We start from the raw sequence: 22,434 nt of genomic DNA on the forward strand, positions 1-22,434 counted from the left end.
CAGTTGGTAGAAAAGCACTATATAAATCCAATCTATTATTAGTAGTAGTAGTAGTATTAGCTGCATCAAATTAATGGCCATATGACTCCAGAGCAAGAGACATATAGCATTTCTGTTGTTACTTTTCAGGTTATAAACTTTGTGTAACAGGAGAAATTGAATAAGGCTGGGAATAGGACAAGGATTTTTCTCCCTGTGATCATATTTAATGGCAAGCTACAGGCATCTGAACAGCTAGGATGGCATGATTATTTCTTAATGATAAAGAACTGCTGTGCAATATTTCCTTAAAATTGAAAATGTAATAACTGTCCTTCATGGTATGTCATCCCTTAACTCTAGCCAATTAATGGGCTCCATGGTGCTGGATTTATTTTTGGACTGATGTTCAATGAAATTACTTTGAGACAAGAATCAAAATAATGTATTATATTTTAAACGCTTCTTGTCTGTGTTGTTCCATTTGTAGACCTACATGTTTCGTTGAATGTACTGTGGACGGGCAATTCCATGTGTTTTTGAAACATTTTCAGTGGACATTATTAAAAGTCGTGCTTATGCATATACAGTGCCTTCAGAAAGTATTCATACCCCATGACTTACGTTTCGATCACACCGACAGCGTCATTGCATTTTGGTAAACCAGAATTACATACATGCTGTTTGCCATGCAGCATTGCGTTGCAGAGGAAGTTGCAGTGCGTTCGGAGTGGTGCACACATTGGATTTATTGAACGTATGCGTCAAACTGTATGCGTAGACTGCTTGACAGAAATGGTATCAGAAGGTGAATGTTGAACTTTTTTTGCACACATATCTAGACGATGCTGCGTACTATTTTGCTGTTGGTGTGTTCGAAGCTACACACCAACAGTTACTGCCTGAATTCAAAATTGATTCAATATTTTTTTCTCTCACTCATCTGCACACAATACACCATAATGACAAAGTGAAAACATGTTTAATTTTTAAATTTTTCAAATTGATTGAAAATGTAATACAGAAATATCTCATTTACATAAGTAATCACACCTCTGAGTCAATACATGTTAGAATCACCTTTGGCAGAGATTACAGCTGTGAGTCTTTCTGGGTATGTCTCTAAGAGCTTTGCACACCTGGATTGTACAACATTTGCACATTATTATTTTATTTATTCTTCAAGCTCTGTTAAGTTGGTTGTTGATCATTGCTAGACAGACATTTTAAATTCTTGCCTTAGATTTTCAAGAGGATTTCAGTCAAAACTGTAACTAAGCCTCTCAGGAACATTCAGTATCATCTTGGTAAGCAACTCCAGTGTAGATTTGGCCCTGTGTTTTAGGTTATTGTCCTGCTGAAAGATGAATTTGTCTCCCTGCGTCTTTTGGAAAGCAGACTGAACCAGGTTTTTCGCTAGGATTTTGTCTGTGCTTTGCTCTAATCCGCTTCATTATATCCTTAAAAAACTCCCTAGTCCTTGCCAATGAAAAGCATACCCATAACACCTCCATGCTTGAAAATATGAAGAGTGGTACTCAGTGATGTGTTGTGTTGGATTTTCCCCAACATAACGCTTTGTATTCAGGACATAAGTTAATTTCTTTGCCAAATGTTTTGCAGTTTCACTTTAGTGCCTTATTGCAAACAGAATGCATGTTTTGGAATTTGGGAATTTTATTCTGTACAAGCTTCCTTCTTTTCACTTTGTCATTTAGTTTAGTATTGTGGAATAACTGCAATGTTTTCAGTTTTCTCGTATAACAGCCATTTTCCTCTGTAACTGTTTTAAAATCACCATTGGCCTCATGGTATAATCTCTAAGCGGTTTCCTTACTCTCCGGCATCTGAGTTAGGATAGACGTGTGTGTCTTTGTAGTGACTGGGTGTATTGATACACTATCCATAATGTAATTAATGACTTCACCATGATCAAAGGCATACTCAATGTGTGCTTTTTTCCCCCATCTACCAATGGGTGCACTTCTTTGCAGGGCACTGAGGAACCTCCCTGGTCTTTGTGGTTGAATCTGTGTTTGAAATTCACTGCTCGACTTAAGGACCTTACAGACAATCGTATGTGGGAGGTAGTCATTTTTTTTTTTTTAAGTCTAAAAACATAATTCCACTTTGACATTATGGGGTATTGTGTGTAGGCCAGTGACACAAAATCAATATTTAATCCATTTTAAACTCAGGCTGTAACACAATAAAATGTGGAAAAGGTCAAGGGGGTGTGAATGGTTTGTTTAACTTTCCAATCATTGGTTTTTGCATCATTCTGTTTCCGTGGAATTGCCCAGATCATCAACTTGGATGTGTCTACCTGGGATTAGGTTTGTAATATCTCTGGACTCATCTCAGGGGTATCAAAGTTTTAGAGGATGATGATGAAGCCCATGAACTCCTGACAATACATCTCCACATCTGCACATCTGTACTCCATGCAGATCTGTCATCAAGTTTACAGACTGAAAAGATGATTTAATGAACACATCAATCATCGAAATCAAAAGAAAAGTACAGTCCTGTCCATGATCCTCAGATCATCCTTCACAAATTATATTTTCAAACTCTTTTCATTGTTACTATTTAAAAATATTTGTATTTATAAGATGACTGAAATTATTTTATTATAAATCCATAATGTTTTCATGGCTACTTTTTTTTAGAGATTTCTTCTAGTCTGTCTTTTTAGATGGAACTCTGCACGTGTTTTCATGTGCAGTATTGGAACAAGGAAACCCTTGTTAGTTTGACCATGTAGGCATATAAAGCGCCATCAATGAAAAGGAAGTCATGCAAAATCAAAAGGTAGGACATGTTGGACTGGAATGAACAGGCGGCATGCAGACAGTCACTATGGCGACAGCAATCAAGAGACTCTTGGGACTGAGCAGGTCAGAGAAGAGGGCTTGAGAGGCAGCTGACAGAGAAATCAACCCTCAGACTGGATGATTCAAGTGACAGCTCATCCCAGAGTACAGGCAGCCTGGCTGTCCCCACAGAGACTGTTTTGAGAAGGGTCGTTCCACCTCAAAAAGCACAAGAAAGAGGATTTTGACACCCACCATCTCAGATTGTTCTGAAATTGTTTATGTAGTTAGTAACAGATACGATTAGTTTTCCTGAAACATTGTTTTATTGAAACATAATTTGATCTCTGAGAAATTGAGCTAAATGATTGCACCCTAATTGGCCATTTTAATTTATAAGATTTCAGATAATATTCAATAAATATAGTATCCAACATCCGACTTGCACCAAACTTCTTCCTACCAATGAGTACGACGGGAGATATAGAAATCCACCCACAGATCCCCCACACCCCATGCCAATCCCATCCCAACAACCAGTATACAGTATCTAATTCTTCTATGTTTGAGAGGTGTCCTACACTAACCGCTATTTTCAGCTCTCGCCATAGGTTTTGGAAGTGATTCAGATCTGGACTCTTCGCTGGCCACTCCAGAATAGTCCAGCTCTTCTTGAGCCATTCCTGGGTGCTTTTGATGTGTGTTTGGGCTTGTTGTTCTGTTGGAAGACCAACAACCTTCAACAGAGACCCCGTTTTTGGACACTTTGTTGAACATTGCACTCCAAAAAAACTTGATAAACTACTGATTTCATGATGTCTTGCATACACTCAAGGTCACCAGTATCAGGGTCAGTAAAGTAACCTAGGGCGAGATCTAAAAACAGCAGTTGGTGGAGGGCACGCCTCAAACATTGAAAAATTGGAACAGTTTACTGCTGAATAGTGGGACCATTTTCCAGTAGAATGGTGCAGCAAGCTCATTGATGGCTGCAAGTTGCATTTGTATGCAGTTACAGCATCTTTGACTGTTCAACCAAGTACTAGCTCCAGGGTGCCAATACTTTTGTCCATGCCACTCGTCTTTATTTTCTCAATTAAAATGGTTAACTTAAGTTTACAAAAAAACTTGTTCTGCAATGTTGAAAATACAATTACAACACGTGGAGTTATTTTAAAAATTAATATGGAAGTATTTTAGAAAATTGTGCCAATATATTTGCCTGCATATATTTGCCTGTATTGTGATCAGTGACATTTACAATTAAACCCAACCAAACCCAAACCCAATACCATTACAATTGCAAAACACTATGCAGTCTATGTGTTTGGGACTTTTACCATTACAGACCATTAGAAACCACAATATTGAAACCATTAGAACTACTGTTGCCTAATGGTTTGCTTGTCCTCCAGGAATGGTCTAACAGTAACTAATCAATACCGTTTTTGAAGAGAATAAACCACACACAAAGGGTCTGTTTCCTGGACGTAAAATAAGGACAAACTGATTTGCTTTCATGGAGGACTGGCTTGAATTGTAAGGATGACCACACGTTTTTTTTTCATGTGCCAAATCTGTTTTTTTTTATCCAAAGTTGTAAAGGAAATGTTGTGATCTATTTAATAAATACAAGAGACTAGAAAAATGAATAAAATAGTATGTGCTGACCAGCTGTCAAGTGTCTTCACTGACATTATGAACCTATCCCTGACCCGGTCTGTAATGCCAACTTGTTTCAAGCAGACCACCATAGTCCCCGTGCCCAAGAACACCAAGGTAACCTGCCTAAATGACTATCAGCCAGTATCACTCACACCTATAGCCATGAAAGTCTTTGAAAGGCTGGTCATGGCTCACATCAACACCATCCTCCCAGACACCCTGGACCCACTTCAATTTGCATACTGCCCCAACAGTTCCACAGACAATGTAATCTCTATTGTACTCCACACTGCCCTTTCCCACTTGGACAAAAAGAACACCTACGTGAGAATGCTGTTCATTGACTACAGATCTCTCTCTTTCACTCTAACAGTGTGAAGAGCTGTGTGTTCTAAACAACTATTGGCTAGTTCTCCTGTCTGTAAAGAAACGGGCGACGTTATCGGTTGAGTCTGCTGCAACGATTGGATTAGAACAAGCCGCTCTCCCGCTGCTCTCAATTCCCCATTTCCTATTTCACTTACTCACAGTCACTCATCTCAGCGCTAAAATCTCTCCTTCTCCAAACATCGTTTATGAATCAGAATCTGTAGCGAGTCATTGCTGTTCATTCTAGTTATTTCCTGTCGACTTTGGTTGTTTCTGTGGTTGTTTTGGTCTGTTTACTTGACGTTGTTTAGTCGGCTACTTTTGTCAGTCCATATAATTATTCCATTGTTGACCACGTCTGTCACTATGTGGTGATCGCAGCCCATGCTTGCTTGATATTATTATTTATTCTCACCCAGGCATTTTTACCGAATGACAGATTATTAGAAAATGAAATGACAAATGTTGATAGTTTATATTGAGTGTACAAATGTTGTGGTATTAAGTGTCAGGAGTTTTGCTCCTCTCAAAAGTGAAACAATATATGGGGCAAGTGACTTCCAATTACTAATTTCTCTGAATGAAGGAAAATAACCATTACCAGACTCATACATTACATGGTATGGAGAAGCAATACTCCAAACCACAGCTTCATACTGCTTGTCAAACATAGAGAACTGATACTGTATACTGGTTGTTGGGACGGGATTGGCGTGGGACGTGGGGGATCCGTGGGTGGCTTTTGACCATTTTGTGTTATTTCTAATGTCTTACTCATTGTCAGGAATACGTTTGGTCCAAATTGGATGTTGGGTACTATATTTATTGAGTATTATCTGAATCCTATAAATTAAAATGGTACATTTGGGTGCAATCAATGTGCTTAATTTCTCCAAGATCAATTTATATTTCAACAAAATAATGTTTCAGGAATGCCAATTGTATGTGTTTCTAACTACAGAAACAATTTCAGAGCATTATGAGATGGTGGGTGTCATGGCTTGCTGAAATGACATGGAATGGCTCTGAAGCCAGGTGTACATGGTAACATCCTTTTTGAGGTACATGTAAGAATAAGGCCATGATAGAAAAAAAACACCTAGTAGTAATATTGATAGTGCTGTATGGTCTCACTTGTTCTCTATGTGAATAAGATTTCAGCCTTATTCTCACTCTCTCCCTTCTTTCCCCATGTATCGTTTACATATCCATGCACATATGCACATAATCACACGTTCAAATGCACAACATTAACAGCATTAGGGGAGAATTGAAGTAACTCTCGCTCCTCTGCTTGCAATGACTCTCTCCTCTCTGCTGGCTGTGGTCCATACCAGCAGATGGTCCGGTGTCAATAGGCTGCTATTAACTGGCCGCAGTCCTCTCCTGGGGCCAGGAGAAAAAGCACATACAGTGCACTGGAGACAAAGACAAGCCATGCTGCTTGTGGAGGTACTGATAATTTAGCCTTTTTACTGTATTTTAAGATGAAGTCACACCAAGCTGATGAACGGTGTCAACACACAGTTTATTATATTCAGTAGAAATACTGTACATCTTCAGGAGACTATAGGAAAGTAACATGATGTGATGTCGACAATAATGTAATAATGATCCATCGTCTGACCTTGACCTTTGACCAATGATTTGACCTACATCATGTTATGTTCAGGAGGAGTGGTAACACTTTACCACTTTTCATTGTTTCTCCTACACCTGTGTAGTAACACTGGAGTTCCTGTTGTATTAGGGTTGTATAAACATGCTATTACATAGTAAGTATTGTATCCCAAACCTTGAATTACATACAGTACAAACCTAAAGTATCTTACTCTACAGAGACAGTACTTAAACCAATTTCTTGACTTACTGTATGTGGCTATTTCCCACATGGCATGCTGAAAAGAAATACGCTGCCGGCTATGTGCCAGGAAATGCCCTTGTCCAGAGCAAGGGATCACAATTTCAAATTTCTCCCCAGAAAAGTGTTTAAAAGTTTAAAAACAGGCCAAATTAATATTTACTGAAAGGGGTCTCGTAGTTTCTTGCAATAGCCGTCTCTGACTTTAAGGAATATTTATCTCAAAACTGTGATTCCTAAAAAAAAATGTGTCCGAAGTTTTGGTTAAATCAGATTTGTCTAAAATCTTAAATGAATCAGAAATGAGCTGGGTCAGTTATACCATCTCCTGACATGTACTTCAGCAAAACAACCTCTGGTCCCTAAAGTATTCTACTTTTGATAGATTTAAACAAACATTATTGATATCACCATGGTCACAACCATTACCTGTCAACTCCGTCTCCCTTATAGATTAAGATAGAATAGGACTTTTTGTTCAAATATGTTCATTTTAATTCGTTTTTATGGTCATAAAGCAACTGAGGAAAAACTAAATTGTTACTTTGTATACCACCTGAGTAAAGAAGAAAAATATGCGATTTGTCAACTCCGTAAAACGTAAACTCCGATTTTTGTCTAACGTCAACCCTCGTCAAAGTGCTAAAAGATCTTATAGAATGGTTATGTTTTTGTTAAGGATTGTCAAATGAACCATTTTCCATATTTTACAAATGTTTGTATTGAACTTTTACTTTTAGAGGCAAACACATGTCTGTTTTGAATACCTATTGTCATCTCCGGAAGTCATTGTTAACCCCCTTAAGATGTTTTTTTAGTAAATATTCTGAAAAAATATGTTCATCACTGTTCTGCAATAATTGCTTAAACTATTGAAATATTTGCTGTGCTAGACATAAAGGATCATGTTTCCTTTATAATTCTTGTTTTATATTCTGAATCTAGAAAAACATGCCAAAATGCTGATGAAATTAGCCCTGGAGAATTATATAGTGGTATAAAACAAAAAGTTTGAAGATTTGTGTTACATATGTAATTAATATAATGTTAGAATTGAACAATCAAGGCCTTTAAACAGTTGTTGGACAGTAAATGTAAAAACGAAATGCCTTTTATGGTGTCTAACGGAGTTTACATAAATCCAGTTAGTTGCATTTTATGATACATAAAAAAAGAGGCGAGATAGCTGAGACGTTGGTCTATAAAAATATATATTTCAAATTTGGTTAATATTAAGAAAAATATGTGGGGGGAAAGTTGGGATTGCCCCGTCTTTCAAGAATCCCTGTAATTGATGATGATGCTACTAAGTGTTCCTATTGAGATGAAGACTGGGCAGAAGGAAGAGAAGGAATGAGCCTGATCCCTATGTCTCATGTCTTATACACATAGAGAAAGAGGAAATGGGAAACACAGAGAAAGCAGGGAGAACAGGCAGATGTGGTGGTGTCGCTGTTGTTCTTAGAACAGTCTTCCCACCTTGTGGTAGCACAGTGAACTGTAGCTGCCTGCATGAGAGCGCAAGCAAGTGAGTTGGGAGAGAGAGCGACACAGAGAGAGATGGAATGAGAGTGTGAGAGAGAGAGAGAGAGAGAGAAAGAAAAGGTGAGAGAGAGATGGGGAGAGAGAGAGAAAGAGAGAGAGATAGAGAAAGAGAGACAGAGAGGGAGTTTAAACCAAGAGCTATGTTTTGGGACAAGCTAATCTGCCAGAGAGCAGTGTGAGGATCGGAGCGCATTGTGTGAGCGAGTGTGCGGGGGACAGATAAGGGAACAAGCCCGCCAGCCCGACTGCTTGTTTTAATGTGCTGACTCTGGGGAGATAAAAAAAATTGACTCTTCAGTTGTGTGCCGAGACCCTGGGCACAAGCTCCACATCCACCAGAGGTGTACCAAAGCAGGGGGAAAAGGGGACAAAAATCTGACACAAAAGAAATTATAGAGGATTTTTTCTCATTTTTTAATTGATTAATTTTTTCTTTCTTTTTTCCTGGGACTGACTCTCATTTCCAGTAGAAAGAGGGAGAAAATCACTGAAGGGGAACCCTTAGAAAATAAGAAAAGGACAAGAAAAAGCATTGACTACAAGATGTTCGAAATCAGCCGAACACTCAACGCTGCTTTGTTGAGCAATGAGGTAAAGAAAAATTGGCTTTGTTTTTTCTCACCTCCCCAGTGTATGTGCTGCCTACCATTCTGTCTTGTGTATTATTGTGTGTGTGCATTTCTGTGTAAAGTGTAAAGACACAGGGTTGATTAATGACCAGAGCTTAGCGTATTAGCCAAGCTCGATGGTTGCTAGTAGAAAAAGGATCACAACGCTTCTCACTCATTCTTGCTTGCAGTAACAATTGGAAGGCTAGGCGGCTGGCTGATTTATGTGACAACTGTTTTATTTCCCCTAATTTCCCCAAAGCAAGGTGGCTATCATTGCTAAGCTTGCTTGAGGAATCGCCCATCGTGTGTGTGTGCGTATGTGTGTGAGCGTGTGGTTGGTGCCTGTGTGTCTGCATGTCTGTGTGTGTGTGATTGTGTGTGTGTATAGTGTACTGTGATTGCCCTCTGCCTCCTCTTCCTCTCTCCCCCTCACTCCCGCTGTCCTTTGCCATTCTGTTTCTGTCCTTCCTACTTTCCTGTTTCTGTTCTTCCTTCTTCTCCCTCTCCCGCTCTCTCTATCTGTGTGTGAGCGTGCACTCTGTGAGCAGCATCTCAAGATGATGGTGAGGTACCCCCAGCTCTCGGGACTAGCCACTGCTGACGGCTCCGTCCCTGAGAGGCTCTCGCCGCTATTTCCCAGGGATCTCCCATCCACCCAGATGGGGTCCAGGTCACTTTTGGTAAGAGGATAGACAGAAATATCTCCATCTCTTAAAACACAAACAGGAGAAAAAATGATAGAGAGAGAGCGAAAGAGAGCGAAAGAGAGAGAGAGAGCAGTAAATAATAGATCAGTTTAGGAAGATGACTGTATCCCCAGGAATTGTATTAGCAGCTATTATTAACATGCTTATGTGTGTTCAATTACAACCGCCTACTCTGCCTTAACCCTCTGTCAATCAGTCCGTTATCTTGGGAGTAAGAGCGGCAGAGTGCATGTGAAGTGTGTATGAATTCAGTGTAGCAGGCTCACTGCATGCATAGTTTGCCAATGCCTGCATCTTTATGTGCATTTTGTACGTGTGTGAGTGTGCTTATGGCTTATGTGTTGTATGTGCATGGAAATAATGTTACCTCAATATTTATAAACAATGTATTTTTAAACTACATCTTAATCTGAAACAGAAAGTAAATTAGAATATGGAAAGTAGTATGTAATATGGCGTCAGGTAATAGTTTTTCTTTGAAAAGTGTGGGGTTGGGTACATTTACCATCTTGACACTCGTAACTGGAAGATGTGATGTGCGGCAACTGAGAAATACAGGGCTACTGCAATACACTGAAACCTTGCCACAATGATGAAATACTGTAAGATATTAATGTTACCATTAATATCTGATGCTCTGTATGGAGAGCATTTAGAAGTATGGGTATAGTGTAGTTTATTTGTTTCACTTTTTACGTAAGAGATTTGTTTAGACAGGATACTGATCTGATTTCATTATGTAATCCAGATAGTTGTTCTTGATGGCCATTATGTAAAGCAGGCAACTAAGTCAACCTGAAGTTAAACCATTAGGGACATTATCTTTGAGATAATTTATTCAAGTCTTCCTCCTCATTGTTAGAACTTGAGTCTACAGTATGTGCTGTTTCTAATGAAGAGTGTAGTTCAAGGGGAAGAGAGGCATGAGAAAAACTGCATTAAATTGACATGAAACTGTGGGTGTCTAATCTGTGACGGGCTCTCATTCGGCTTCCCTTCAAACAGGCTCAGCTTCCCACCCTAGAGCTTTCCAGAATATTTCAGAAATTGTTGTAATGCTGACAGCATTGAGGTCATCTGTTGACTGTACACGATTGCAGAGGAAATGTTTGGTCATCTATAAAGACTTAATGTTCTTATTCACCTGGCAGAACCGTCTTATTCACTCATACAGACTATTCTCGCATAGGCTACACAGTCATGCTCACTAGCTGCCTGTGAAGAATCCTAGTGTTGTACTACAGAGGAAATAGACTTAAATTGCTGATGACAAGTAGCTTGATGCTGTAATTTCTCTCTCACATAATAATAGTACCACACAGTGCCTTAATTTCTGCTGAAATTAAAATTGAATAGTAGATTGTAATAATGGGTAGTGAGAGGTTATGGCAAGTTATTCAATCAACTCTTTCAAGCCTTTTAATTGCAACACATAAAAAAGCATTTAGTGTTTGGGTGAGCTAAAGAACTTGATGTGGATGTTTGTATGCATTTTCATTATATCTGATAATGATTATGCAGACCATTCTAAAGCTATGATTGCAATGCGCACAAACCGGGGAAAATGTTTTATCACCCTGTTTCTATGTGACCCTGAAAACCCACAAATACTATTCGACTTCCTGTTAAAATAAATGTGACTATATTAGTTGTATGTAAGTCAGAATATATGAGGCGTGACTGGGATTGTGATTACCCTGGTTAAAACAGACCATCGTTACAATGATTAATGGCACCTTCATTAAGCACAGCTAGATCATTTGCATACATTAGATACATGTGCTGGAAGAATGTTGAGGCTTTGCTGTTGGAGAGCAGGATTATTTTTTACTTTTGGTGGATGTGAGGCGTACTATTATAATACTAGAGACCAAAATGTTGAGTCCTAGATGTCTGAGATGTGTACGGTGTGAGAGCTGCATGATACCACTGTATGGCTATGGCTGTGCTACAGTATGATATTATCACAACAGTAGGATTGACAAAATTGAAATGATGATCTATCTTAAATCAAAAGCCATAATAAAAAAATATGTTATTTTACTGGTATGATACTGAACACCTTCAAGTATATTTAAAGGGAATCCAATATAGCAAAGTGTTGAAGCAAAATACATCACTTGGTTGAACAAGATACATCCTTAGCTAAATGGCTGCAGTCTTGAACAATGTCCCTGGAGTCCAGGCCGCCATTTGTCAGGCTGCACGGGACCTAGAGAACAGTGTGTTTGAAAGGATGTCGAACAACTTCTCTATCAGAACCTAGTGTCTGTTCTGCTCTGAATGCTGTTGCGAGCCTGTGATTACTGTCATCACACAGCTGTTGTTTTTCTTAGAATGCTGTGCTTTGTTTGGTAACTCCATTCTTCGGTTCAACAAAGAAAGGTTAGATTTTTACTTCAAACTCATTTGATGCATCATCACAACAATCAGAAGCATTGGCAATGGCATATTGACACCCCCGAAATTGTAAGGGTCATCTCTATTGCACAACAATGATTAGCTCTTTCCATCTGCCGCTTCCATCACTTCCTCCTTCCCTGATTGCAGTGTGTCTCTGGATAATCTACCCCGGGAAATTAGTTCATTTATGCTCAACAACTCTGCCTTTGCTGACGCACAAACAGGTGCAGCATAAAGATAGGCACGTATCATCTCTGAGAGAGGCAGCGCACTGTGCCAAGGAGGTAGAATCACCAGCCTAACTGCGACACAAAATCATATCTTGGATACAAAGGCCATAGATTGATATTGATTAACTGACAGGAGCATCATTTTTAGGAGGTACTATCTATGAAGAATGAAATGATGAAGTAACCTGGATTTGTTGAACGGTGGACCAATATTCAGTGAATTGATCTAAGATGTCCCAATTCATAACATGCAAATAACAACATGAATCATTGAACTTTGAAAACATCCGTATGAGTAAGAATGAGCCAAGACAGATGAGGCACCAGAATCTTGCTCAATGATCAGTTTTTGGAGGATGGCACACAAAAGTGCTATTTATCATGCAGGTCAATCAGCGGTCACCTGCACACAGCTGCAAGAGAACAGCCCATCTCACACTGCAGTACAACTGTTAAATACATATAGGCTGTAGAAGCTCATATCATAGATTATTGTAGTGTAAGTCCACAAAAAGGGTGTTAGAGAATATGTTGAGGGGAAGATACTGTGCTACCTGTGCTAGTAGTTACTTGCTTACTACATCCTAATTACGCCCATAAAAAAACAATAGCTATAGGATATGCTCTGTCAGCTTCTTGTAAAGAACCCAGTAAAGATCCCATGAATGCCAATTACCCTGACCATGTCAAGTCAGTGACATCATATAACAATTAATTTCAGATATCACACATTAAAAGGTGTGATTGCCTGTTGTGGGTTACAATTCCTAGGCTAGTTTCTCAGCCACCCTGCATGATTCTCTCGTTTCTGAGATGGGTGTGGTAGCTACTGCACTGTGTGTGCCTGCATGGAAGGCAGGGCCAGGAGGGCAGGCTGGCAGTGTCACACTAAGAGGGGGCCAGTGCTGCATGGGGGGGCCTGGTGAGCAGCAGCTGAGCCAGAGTCCCGCTGGGAGCCGTCACTGCTGAGTGGAGCAGGTGTTTCCAGCCAGGCAAAGAGCTTCCCTAAGCCAGAGGAGAAGAGAGGAGGCAGGGCCGGCCATGACTCTGTGTGCTCCGCAGAGGACAGGTGGCTCTCTCTCTCTCTCTCTCTCTCTCTCTCTTGCTCTCTCTTTCATTGCATACCAAGCCACCCTATTATGTATCTTGTCTGCAAAGTGATCACATTAGCTAACATGCTAGCAATGTTGCTGTCCATGGTGCTGAAGTACCAGATGGATATACAGTACAGTGCCTTCAGAAAGTATTCACACCCCTTGACTTTTTCCACATTTTGTTGTGTTACAGCCTCTCTGACCTACACACAATACCCTATAATGTCAAACTGTAATTATGTTTATTATTTTTATTTTTACAAATGTTTTAAAAATACAAATATGAAATGTCTTGAGTCAAGAAGAATTCAACCCCTTTGTTATGACAAATGGTGTTTAACATGATTTTTGAATGACCTCATCTCTGTACCCCACACATGCAATTATCTGTAAGGTCCCTCAGTCGAGCATTGAATTTCAAACACAGATTCAACCACAAACCCCAGGGAGTTTTTCCAATGCCTCGCAAAGAAGAGCACCTGAATACCCCTTTGAGGAAATCCAACACATCACTGAGTACCACTCTTCATATTTTCAAGCATGGTGGTGGCTGCATCATGTTATGGGTATGCTTGTCATCGGCAAGGACTAGGGAGTTATTTTTAGGATAAAAAGAAATGGAAGAGAGCTAAGCACAGACAAAATCCTAGAGGAAAAACTGGTTCAGTCTGTTTTCCAACAGACACTAGGAGACTAATTCACCTTTCAGCAGCATAATAACCTAAAACACAAGGCCAAATATACACTGGAGTTGCTTACTAAGATGACATTGAATGTTCCTGAGTTGCCTAGTTACAGTTCTGATTTAAATTGGCTTGAACATCTACGGCAAGACTTGAAAATGGCTGTCTAGCACCTTGACAGTTTCAAGAATTAAAAAAATAATAATGTGCAAATATTATACAATCCAGGTGTGCAAAGCTCTTAGAGACTTACTCAGAAAGACTCACAGCTGTAATCGCTGCCAAAGATGATTCTAACACGTATTGACTCAGGGGTGTGAATACTATTTCATTTTCAATACATTTTCAAAAATGTCAAAAAACATGTTTCCACTTTGTCATTATGAGTTATTGTGTGTAGATGTGTTAGAAAAAACAAACATATTTCATCCTTTTTGAATTCAGGCTATAACACAGCAAAATGTGGAATATGTCAAGGGGTATGAATACCTTCTGAAAGCACTGTACAAGGGGAGGCGGTTGTGATCCATAAAACATAGCCACCCAAAAGAAAGACCTGAAGCTTACACCCAGCTAAGGGTCAGCTTTCTGGATACACGTACCCCGACCTGGAAGTAACAGCCTGTGATTTCACCCATAGAGAGGCAAATGGCAAGGTTTCCGAGGAGAAGCCACTCACGTTGCTCTGTGTGTATATGTGACAGGGGTCTATTTATCGACTGAGAGTTGCATGTGATTGTGTTGCTGCGGAAAATGAACATCTGAACAGTGTAATTGGTGGACAGTGAAAGCTTTGTAGTAGAAATAAAAGCTTTCGTTTGAAGACGGCAGTGCCAAGAAACGACTGCAGAGAAAACACAAAAGAATGTACATACAATTGTGATGATAGCTTGAAAACCATGACTTTTTGCCCGTTATGTAAGAGCGTTTAACAAGTGCTTTTTCCTCTTACAACCGCAAAGAGCACTTCTATTGTGTTGATTAAACCGGAATTTAATTTTAGAGACACATTTATATACTGTATGCTTACTGTGGCCATTGGTTTATATCCAATCACAGTTATTTCACGGCTTATAACAGAGTAATTAGAAAAGGAATCATGTTGGAGGAAAAAAACGGAACTATGTCGTGTCTTTATTGCCTGAGAGGGAGGTTTACTCTTGTTTGTGTACATACAGCCATGAATGTTACTGTTAATTTGAGTGGAACGGTGAAAGGGCATTGAAGAAAATAGTCACAGTTTTATGCCATTTTCAGTCAACTGTTTCCATACACTCAGTTCAAGACATTACAAAGGATGCATTACCCCCACTGACCAGTGTAGTTCTATTGTAATCTCTCTTAGCTGACTAGGCTCAAAATAACAATAACAATGACCATTATGCTACAGTCAAGATCATCTATATATATATATATATATAAATAATTATATTCAAATTGCACATTGTGACATAAAAAAAGGGAGGTCAAATGGCTGCACCTGCTATTCGAGAGCCATCAGCATCGGACCGCCATCTTAAAAGAAGAGATTAGAGAGTGCTTTAGCTCACAGCTTACTGCCTTTTGGTAGGAAGTGACAAACGTGGCCAACACTTGAGCGACAGACTGTGGCCGAATCGTGACATCTTGACGAACAACACTGTTTTCCAGAATTTGTAGTTTCTTAGCCGATGCCTTTTATTGATCTACTAATTGTTTGGGAGCTGTAAAAGTGACGGCTGTTGTCATGAATAAATTATATGTGCCTGACATGAGTGCATTACTGAGGAAAACCTGCGAGGCCAGGCAATACTTCCTTAGAGACATAGCGGTTCTCTTCACAGCCCTGGGAAAGCATCATCCTCAGTAGTTTTCCAAGCCATTAATAATGAATCCTTTCTAACAGCAGCATTCAGGTTTAGATGGCTAGGACATCAGTGACAAGACTAAAATAACCCATTTTAAAGCAGGAGAAAAGCATATTTATGTAAGGTAATTATTCCTTAAGGTATCCTTCTTTGCTGCTCTCTCCATTCTTGATTTCTTTACTCTCCCAATCTCGTTCTATTTCCTCCTGAGGGTGCAGGGGGAGGGGGTAAAAAAAAAGAGAGATGGACGGAACACAGAACACTGAGTTCATTCCTTTTTGTAGCTACAGTGGTCAAGGGCAGGACGAAACACACCATACTTTATTAATGCATTGCCTTTTATCAAGCATAAGTCTATGCCTACCTAAACAGAACATGTTACATTGATCAACAAAAATAAACAGCTAATACGACACACACGAGATAAAGCTATTCGCCAAGCATATATGCTGTTGAACTATAATATGGCAGAGTAGCATTGTGCACTCGCTTTCCTACTAGCATCTTAAGAAGGAGCAGTAAACCATGAAGTGACATTTAGAAAGATGAAATGTTCAGGGTTAGCATGTTAGGAGGGCTCTAGTGCTCTGAGGCAGGCTGGCAGCACAGCGAAGGGATGGGGCCAGTCAGGAGAATGCATCCCCTCTCTGAGGGGAGGTGCTGATTAAAGCCCCAGCCAGATGGACCGCAGCGGTCACCCTCAGAGCGTGGAGGTACCTCGACTGGGATCAAACACAGAGCAGGCCGCCCCACAGCCAACCACTACACCACCATGGCAGCACTCACCACTCATAGTGGCAACACAGACGCCAATAGCGACGAGGGGCAACACTGGTAATGACAAGGGGAGCAGGCAAAGTATTGTTGCGGTTGAATGTCATTTATCAAGTGGCAACACCTCTGTAATCCAAATGGACTGTAATCCAAAATCTCCTGCTGTGACTGAAACCCTCCGTGCCAGAATACATGTCAACCATGGAAACCCCTCTGTGCAATGTTACAGCTCTCTCATTTCTGTTAAAGGTTATGGGGACCTCAGTCCTTGCTCGCAAACAAAGGTAGTTATATGTACATGTTCTTATTCTACCATGGTATTTGTTTAATTATACTTCAGATGTAGGCTCCCTTGCTGGGTTCAGTATTTACCGCTATTGAATTGTAATAACTGTCTTAATACTGTGTTTTGTGATAAAGGTGGCCATCTCTCCATACATACAGTATGTGGTTTTCTCCTTTCACATTCTGTTCCATAGACAGGAATAGCTTACGCAGTTAGATAAGCCATGCCACTTCTCAATTGCTCCATCTATATAAAATGGATTTGAGTTCAAGGGAATGACAAACGCCTGTGACAAATATAGCACAGCCTTGTCCTGAAGTCGCCATGAAGAATTAATGTCTTGTTGAGAAGTTTCTCTTAGGTGGTGACATGAGCATGAGTTGAAATGGCCGTGATTCATTTCCAATGACATGGAAAGATAGGTATTTACAGGAGAAATGTTTCTCCTGCAGTTTAAGGAGCTGAGTAAGGATTTGGCAGAATGCTTGTCAGTCATCTTAAACATCAAAGACAACAGAAGCCAGTCCCGAGGGACAACTACTGCTGTCCTCAGCTAAATGCAGATTTGTAATTGAAGCCTGATGTCTCGGAGTAAGCAATGCTGAGTTTGTCACTCTGTATCAAGACAAAAGGTCTGACACCAATTTGTTGATTGTTATGGGTGGAGAATGGACTTAAGCCAGAGAAGTGATGATAATCAATCTGAGTTGCATGGCCAGATGCTGCCAAAACTTCGATACAGGAAGTAAATGGATTGTTCAAGGGCAAATCAAAGAGAGCCAAATAAGCTCCTCCAAATAAGCTCCTGAGAAGACAAACCTGGGTGTCATAAAAAATAGTCTGTTTGTTTATGAGGGAATCAGAGACATACTGTACTGGGATTTTTCCATGATAGGCTCAGTTCCATGGAAAGTGCATGATGAACATCATTTTTTGGAGGCCTCGCTTTCTCTGCCAGATCAGGCACAAATGGGCTATAAAGGCAAGCAGGGGATGACACTTCCAATCCGGTTAGTACCCCTAATAGGAAATACAGAGGTGAGCTGGGAGAGGCGAGGCCTCCTGTTAACAAAGCTAAAATGATCCAACTACAGGCCCTGTGTGACATGCTAATCAATGGCCGTTGACCTTTCACTGACCTGGTTGTCTGGTGGTCATTAAAACAAACCATATTGTGAAAGTTACCATTTAATGACAGATAACTTTTTTATTGTTCTGTAAAATCAAAGGGAATTTCAGATAACTTAATACATATATTAATAAAAAATATATTAATCAGTGAAATTTAAAATATGGCACGGAGTAAAATACTGGCAGATGAGTCCATGGATGAATGTAACAAAATCTGAAAAATCTATATTGTGTTTATTCAAAATACATGTTCGCAGAAGATTACATGTATATTTATTGAGCGTGACAAATTAAAACTTCTTAAAATGTTAACAGTTTTTTACACACTTCACACATTTCAGGTGACACCAACACTTTGCTACCTTTAAATAAACTTGTGATTATTCAGAGTGAAACAAGAGAAGGGTGCGAATACACTGTGTCTAACAGTTAGATTGCTCTGACTTAGATTAAGTTGATTCTATAAGACTGTCTGCTGCATATCTAGTTTCATACTAGCTACATACAGAATAGATATTATCTTACAATGTTGTTACATCTAAGTGTAATATCAAATTGGGTATTTGCGTGTGTGTGTGCGTGCGTGAGAGAGAAAGACACAGAGCGAGAGACAGTTCGAGAGAGAGAGAGAGAGAGAGAGAGAGAGAGAGAGAGCGAGAGAGAGAGAGAGAGAGAGAGAGAGAGAGAGAGAGAGAGAGAGCGAGAGCGAGAGCGAGAGCGAGAGAGAGAGAGAGAGAGAGATCGAGAGAGAGAGAGAGAGAGAGGGGGAAAGAGAGCGAGAGAGAGAGAGAGAGAGAGAGCGAGAGAGAGAGAGAGAGAGCGAGAGAGAGAGAGAGAGAGAGAGAGCGAGAGAGAGATCACCCACACAGTGTGTATGTGTGCAGTCAGCAGTGGAAATCCTTAAAATTCTTAGTTGAAATTCAAGTCAGCATTAAGAACGGGTCTCAATTTTCATCAGCAGAAAAAAACATTCACTGGATGTTAATCCGTGGAGAGCTTTTGAGAGGGAGGGGTTTGGGATGAGTAGGGAGGGGTTTGGGATGAGTAGGGAGGGGTTTGGGATGAGTAGGGAGGGGTTTGGGATGAGTAGGGAGGGCACGAGAGAGCAGGCGCAGTCCATGACAATTAGCCAGATTCTGGTGTCAGATTCTGGTAGCAGGCTTTCAGCAGAGGCAGGAGCCATGCCGGTGGGGCTCTATAATTGGGGCTACAGCAATCAGTGCGTCAGGTCATAGGAACTTCAGGAGGGTGGGTGAGAGAGAGTGTCAGGACCTATCCAGACAGAGACTATCAATGATATGGGCTTTACATTGCTGACTGCATCGTTGGCAATCCTCCTGGGTTAAAGCCAGTAAAACTTTTCACTTGAAAAAGTTAAGAAATATACAAAAAACTTTCATTAATATAGCTATCATAGTCTTTAGTCAAAATACATTAGCCCGTATAAGGCTAAAGCTAAATTCCAAATTATTTTTGTGCAATATTTCACAAAATCCCACAAAACACACACAGTGTGTACGGAGAGCCAAAGCACACAACTCCAGTGCCCAGCAACTCCAGTGCCCAGCAACTCCAGTGCCCAGCAACTCCAGTGACTAGATCTGAAATCTCCCAGCAGGCAGCCAACCTCCCCATCTGACAACACAAGGCAGGAGAGAGCCAAATGTAACACTGCTTTAAGACCCCATTCACTTTCATCACTTTCTATTCGTTAAAAGAATGTAGGAAAACAATTTGGTAAAAGAAAACAAGTACAGAAGAGGATATGGATTGCTCAAGTGAAATCCCATTAAGGAAACTCTATTGAAGTAATTGAGGATGTTGCCCATAGATACGAATCTTCTGCTTCCTGGAACTCTCCTTAACTGCGTACCTATTAATCCAATAGTTAAAGTTGACTGCACTCAAAAAGAAAAACGATTGTTATTCATCTGTGTTACGTTCTATTATTTACAGCCAAGAATTAAAAGCTGGTAATAAAAACATGGTACCCGGAGAGAATATTAAAGTCAGTGAAGCAGAGAATTATTTCCCAAGCTCGCACAGAATGCAATGAATTCAAAAAAGGTCAAGTCAGAATAATAAAAGTGATAGAAAAAACAGGTCTGGTTATTCATTGCAGGTTTCTAGACTATGAAGCGTTGTACCAGAACGCACCCCAAACAAAAGGCAGTTGGTATCTGTTGTTGTCCCTGGCAGTAAGGGGTGGAGGAAGATACCACACATAATTAATATAAATCCAGCAAACACATCCATCCGGGAAACGCCCATGTCCTGTTGATTCCTAATTGAGGTTGGCGATGCTTTAGCCGTGGCTTTAACGCTCATTAGTATTTCAAGCACATTGCTGTGCATGGCTTTAATACTCAGTGAGGTGGAGGGGCCAGAGGTGTAGTGGAGAGATTGGAGAGCTTCAAAACTCAGTCTCTTGCTTTTTTTTATTCAATGCATGCAACTGCGGGCAAATTCTGTGCCCTGTGAAAGCTGACCAATGCACTGGTCTCTTCTCATTGTCATTATGCCACTGTACATGTACAAATAGAAATACAGTCCAAACATATACCTTGCAGATATACTGCACTGAATGTAAAGCATGCATTCGTTTAAAAAAAATACATACATTGTTACATCCGTACTATAGGCCCACTTTGCATATTGAGAAATGAACAGCTGAGTCATTCCGAGTCAACGTCCACACCAAAAAAACTACTGAAAATGTTTGGGGCAAATTATGGATTAGTTTAACAGTGCTGCAGTGTTTTGTAGGCTGTCAAGAGCACTGTGGGACTTCCTATCAGTGCTCGTTCAGCTGGAGGTTAATGGACTTACTCAAGTTAGTCCGCCTGCCATGAGAGTCTCCTCCTAATTGAATAAAAACCAGCATGTGAACGAGAGGACCAGCTATATGTCTCTCTGTCTCTGATGTTTGGAATAAAACAACGTACTGTAATGACGCAGTGTTGAACGATGGATAAAATAGGCTTACTGCTGCTAGGCGCATGCTGTAACAAAACAACCACAAAGCAAAGAGTAATATATTGTGTCATGACAACTACGTAAATTAGAGTATGCAGGTGCTCGCTCTCCTTGTCGCAGGTGCTTGCTCTCCTTGTCTCTGTGAGTCTGGGGCCAGCTAGTGTATATCTGTTTCATATGTTATGGCCTCTCTGGTCACTGCTGCTCTCTCATACCCAAAGCTATTCTAATCAAAACAGACTTGCCCCAAGGGTATGTGGCTGCTAGGTTTCAAAATATGTAAGGTATATGAGATACTGTAAAATATGCACTGTTGTTGCATCTAAAATACTGTATGAAAGATGCATTATTATTTTAACATTGTGAAAGATCCTAACAATTGTTTTGAATTATTACATTCTTCGAATCACACCTCTGTGTGTTGAAGGCAAAAATCGAATGCATTTATGGAGACAAAGGCAGCATTGTAGGTCAGCTGGCATTACTGATGTTTATGAGATGTGGCATGCCTTAGCTTGCGCAGGGTACAATTGAGAGGACTGCAGTAGTAGGTGTATAGGTATGGGATGCTATGCATCTCTTCCTATACAGGTACAAAAGACCCCCCACCACCAGAGCTCTACAACCACAGCGCTGAAATGGGGTTTTGTCGGAGGATGGAGATGAGGGGCCTCCGTGTTAATTATTTATGATGCTTGCGTGCAGCTGTGAAGGGGAGCACAGGTGATTGAAGCTCACAGAAAAGACAGGAGGGAGCGAGGTAGAGTGGAGAGATGGGTGATGAACATCGTCACCAACATCAAAAGGGCAGAGAGACTACTGCGCAATGTCACGAAGAGGAACAATTAAGCTACTTCTCTACACTATGATGATGGTGGTATGTCTCCATCCATGTAGACTACAATACCTTGTCACACCGTATGTAGTAGTGCGAGTCGGTTATTGGTTATCTTGCTCTATGTTACAGTTGTCAATTATATTTGTCTTCGCTGTCGATGCTGTAGTGCATAATATCAATCGCACCTTACGTTGGTAGCATCGCCCCCCGTCGTTCCCTTCTCGCTCTTGCCCTCCTCCAACACTCTCATCCACTAGCGCACCACCCCTTCCTTGCTCTATCGCAGCCAATGAGATTCTACACCCGACAGACTGAATAACCCATAAATCGGTTGTAGGAAAAATAGCTGCTTGTACTAGCTGTTTCGTTTCAGTGAAGACTTATCCTTTTAGTTTTTTAGTTTTCTTTTTTTGTGACCGTTTATTTCCTCCGACGATCCCGAAGAGAAACAACGATATTTCCACCCACGGCTCTCAGCCTCCGACACGCAGCAAGCTCATTCATCCAGTGACACGCGCCTTATCTACCCGATTGTCCTTGGGACCACGCGCTCCCCGCACGAGGATCGACTCTTGATAGCAACCGATTTTATTTAACCACAGGAAGACTAAGCACCTGC

The 22,434-nt window shown here is 40.5% G+C and overlaps 1 protein-coding gene across 2 annotated transcripts in view; it reads left to right on the top strand.

The window, feature by feature from the left end:
• The first annotated feature begins 8,300 nt into the window (after positions 1–8,300).
• Positions 8,301–22,434, top strand: part of LOC115145005 (ELAV-like protein 4) — an 84,839-nt gene continuing 70,705 nt past the window's right edge. The window contains exons 1-2 of one of the 2 annotated variants that reach the window (XM_029686199.2): positions 8,301–8,826; positions 9,395–9,526. In XM_029686199.2, coding sequence (XP_029542059.1) covers positions 8,779–8,826; positions 9,395–9,526 — 180 coding nt within the window. In that variant the 5' untranslated portion in view covers positions 8,301–8,778. The remainder of the gene's footprint in view (positions 8,827–9,394; positions 9,527–22,434) is intronic. The other variant, XM_065003098.1, reaches the window with a different exon arrangement.

Source organism: Oncorhynchus nerka, linkage group LG17 (genome assembly GCF_034236695.1).
Source record: "Oncorhynchus nerka isolate Pitt River linkage group LG17, Oner_Uvic_2.0, whole genome shotgun sequence".
Classification (NCBI taxonomy): domain Eukaryota; kingdom Metazoa; phylum Chordata; class Actinopteri; order Salmoniformes; family Salmonidae; genus Oncorhynchus; species Oncorhynchus nerka.